Genomic DNA, 3,370 nt, shown 5'->3' with positions numbered 1-3,370 from the left:
TTTCATCTTTACTTTGTTTTTCTACAGAAAATGTAGCCTGATCTGAACCTTTATTAATATATTTGCAAATATATTTAATAGCTTTAATAGAACTACAATGTTCTATATTTATATGAGCATCGAATAATCTGAGAAGAACTGGATTATACGGTACTACCCATTGATTCCCAATATCAGTAGATACACCATTACAACTAATTTTCACACTGAATCCTCCACTTTTAATACATCTTCTTCTGTAATTGGGATAACCATCTTCTCCAGTTATAGTTGTAGTGGTAAAATGTTTTGGAAATTTTTTTGTGCATTTCCCATTAGACATGCATTTGCTGTTTCCATTAAAGGTACCACATGGACCATGTATCATATTTTTTCTAACTATTTCGTGTAAAATTGGATCTTGTATTGGGTCAGGAATTTCAGCACATATAAGGGAATCTATATCGTCAGGTAGGATTTTATTTTCCAACCAAATTAAAATGTGAACATGTGGCAAACCTCGTTTTTGCCATTCTATTGAATACATGAAGCATTTAGCACTACCAAATATTTTTGATTTAGTTATTAAATCCATTAATTTTTTAACTTTTAGATGAAAAACACGGGCAATTAAATCATGTCTGTCTTGTGGCCGCTGGTCTTGATATAAATTTTCCTGTATTTCAGACCAATTTGGATTGCATGTAAATGTTAAAAATATATCTGGTTTTCCATATAATCTTACATAAGTTATAGCATCCTGGGTCCTTTCATGCATATACCTTGGACCACCTGTAAACAGTGTCGGCCTGGGCTATGAAAGGCCTAGGCAGGGTTTTTTTTAGGGCCTCAATTTTTTTATCAAAATTTATCTAAGATTGGGTTGAAATTTTGAAAGTCATGTTTTGTAATATCTTACATACATATAGACTTCATACATACACAACATATTATAGAAAATATATATTTAAAATAAAACTATTATTTTATTATTATAACAAATGTGTACATAATATTTCTTTTAACTAAAAAAATAGATGAATTTTATACAAGTTTGAATTACATACTCTTTATTAGGTATTAAAATTTACTTATTCTTTTTTTAATAAAATTTCCTTAAATTCACTGATACACTATTTAAATAATTATATTCTACTAATTAACAGACTTGGTTAATTTTAAAACAACAACAAATAAATGATTTAACACATTATATTATTATTCTAATAGTATAATTTTTTTTTATTTATAACGTAAGTAATCTTTTTAATGCATCAGATGAACCAGCTATGCAATTAATAATATGTTCTTTATCAATCTCTATATCTTTCTCGACATTCATTAGCATTAATGGAGTTAAATGTTCTTGACTTATAGTAGATCTTAATTTTGATTTAACCAACTAAAGTTTAGAAAAAACTCTTTCACATGTTACCTGAGTTGATGGAAGAAGTAGTACATATTTATACAAAACAAATAAATTATTAAAAGTAGCTTACTAAAAAAAAAAAATAATAATAATATATATTATATATATTGTATAACTAGTATAAACTATACAACTTGGTTTAAAAAATGATCCAAAAATATATTAACTGTGAGAGTGTATTTTAGACAAAAAATAATTATTTTGGCATAAAATAAGATTAATTTTTATATTAAAAGAGCATTTATTTAATTCTCTATAAAAATTGAATTTATTCAACACTTTTTTCAACAACTAGATAAAAAATTAAATCAATAGGTATATTTGTTTTAATATAAGCAATAATAAATAAGGTTAAGTAAGTTGAGTTATAATTAATAGTTAGTAGTTACATAATATATTTATATAATATGTATCACCACTTACCAGTATTATTAGTTATGTTTCTTTCTGTATTTGCTATATTACTTTCAGTTGTACTTAAAACTATATCACAACCTGTGCTAGAATTATCTGAAAAAGACAATTTTGATTATTTATTGAATAAATTAACATTCACATTGCATAGCTTTTAATTTTTACTATTATTACCATTGGCATGTATCAAATCATTTTCAAAATCTGATGAATTATTTTCAGTTATATTTAAAACTGGATCACTTGTAACACTAGAATTACCTGAAATTACTGAAATTAGCAGAAGCAGTGTATACCATGTGAGATAAAACATAATTTTGAATTTTATTCTTACCTTGTCTAATAGTTGGGAAGAAGCAAATTTTTTTTTGACTTTTGTCGTTTCCACAAGCAATTAAGGCTTCCTTTTGTTTCGCTTTTCTTTTGGCGTGTCCACTTTGAAACCTCTGTTTATTCATTTTTGTTAATTTTAATAAAGCTACACAAAACACAAAACGAAACTGGTCACTAATACCGGAACACGCGTTACACACTCGAATGCCCGTGCCCCGTATGTATACAAATATTAATTTAACTATTATAGAAGTGATAAAAATCCAACTGGTATAAAAAGAAATATAAATATATTTATACATCGTATTATCGTTATCTTATATTGCACGAGCGTTAACATATTATGAAAAACATGTAGTATCCAAAAATAGAACAAAAATAATTTACGAAAAATAATAAATACTCGTATTTTTAAACTTAAACCATTATGATGCGATAAGAGAATTTAATGTTGCATGACAACAAAACACCTAGAGAATACTTGTATTTTAAAAACAAAATTATTCCAATAAACCGAAAGTATTCAAATATTCAATGTTAATAAGTTTTTATCCTTTAAACTCTTTTTGCTCATTAATTGTATATATTTGTGCGAGACCCAATTACCAAAATTTAATCGCACATGTATGTAATGACCTAAAGAGCCTTTAACAATACTTAGCACCCTGGGCTATTAAGTCCCCGTCCATCACTATTTGAGGTGCCTATACTAGAATAAAAAAAAAAAAAAAAGGTGAGGGCCTCGGCAGCGTTCGCTGCCTCGCTGCCCTGGCCAGGCCGACACTGTTGGTAATACAATTCTTTAAAATTTATAATTTGAACACGAAAAAAATATTAATATTAATATAAAAGTATAAAAATATTGATTAAAATATAATGTAACACAATATATTAAAACTATTTAATATATTATATTATTAATCAAGAATCGAGTTATTTCTTGTTTTATTCTAATTACAATTAATTTATTATTTAAGTATTTTTTATTTATTTGAAATTTAGGTTGCTTTGAACTCAAATCAATGTCATCCAAATCATCAGACTGTATATTAAAATTTAAAACATCCTTATTCAGTTAAATTTTTTCATCATGGTCGTTATGTTCATATCGTTCATGGATAGATATTTTATTTGCTTTTGAATCATCAAATGATGCTTGACAGACATGTCAAAATTATTTATTCGCGTTTATGTTCTCTGTTTCATTTTGTTTTT

General features: G+C 26.2%; 1 protein-coding gene across 3 annotated transcripts; it reads right to left on the bottom strand.

The window, feature by feature from the left end:
• Window positions 1–1,190: 1,190 nt before the first annotated feature.
• LOC112680010 lies at window positions 1,191–2,895 on the bottom strand. 3 transcript variants are annotated; one of them, XM_025549984.1, is made up of 4 exons: window positions 2,157–2,895; window positions 1,997–2,092; window positions 1,832–1,918; window positions 1,191–1,414 (listed from the first exon to the last, which is right to left on the bottom strand). In XM_025549984.1, exons 1-4 carry the CDS (start codon window positions 2,455–2,457, stop codon window positions 1,404–1,406), a joined length of 495 nt encoding a protein of 164 aa, XP_025405769.1. In that variant the 5' UTR covers window positions 2,458–2,895; the 3' UTR covers window positions 1,191–1,403. The 3 variants fall into 3 exon arrangements, with proteins under 3 accessions (XP_025405769.1, XP_025405770.1, XP_025405771.1); XM_025549985.1 differs by lacking the exon at window positions 1,191–1,414 and having other exon boundaries at window positions 1,764–1,918; window positions 1,997–2,083; XM_025549986.1 differs by lacking the exon at window positions 1,191–1,414 and having other exon boundaries at window positions 1,820–1,908.
• Window positions 2,896–3,370: the final 475 nt, after the last annotated feature.

The sequence above is a fragment of the Sipha flava genome, unplaced genomic scaffold (genome assembly GCF_003268045.1).
Source record: "Sipha flava isolate LNK unplaced genomic scaffold, YSA_version1 17213_pilon_pilon, whole genome shotgun sequence".
Taxonomy (NCBI): domain Eukaryota; kingdom Metazoa; phylum Arthropoda; class Insecta; order Hemiptera; family Aphididae; genus Sipha; species Sipha flava.
This window is presented reverse-complemented; position numbering and strand designations above follow the sequence as displayed.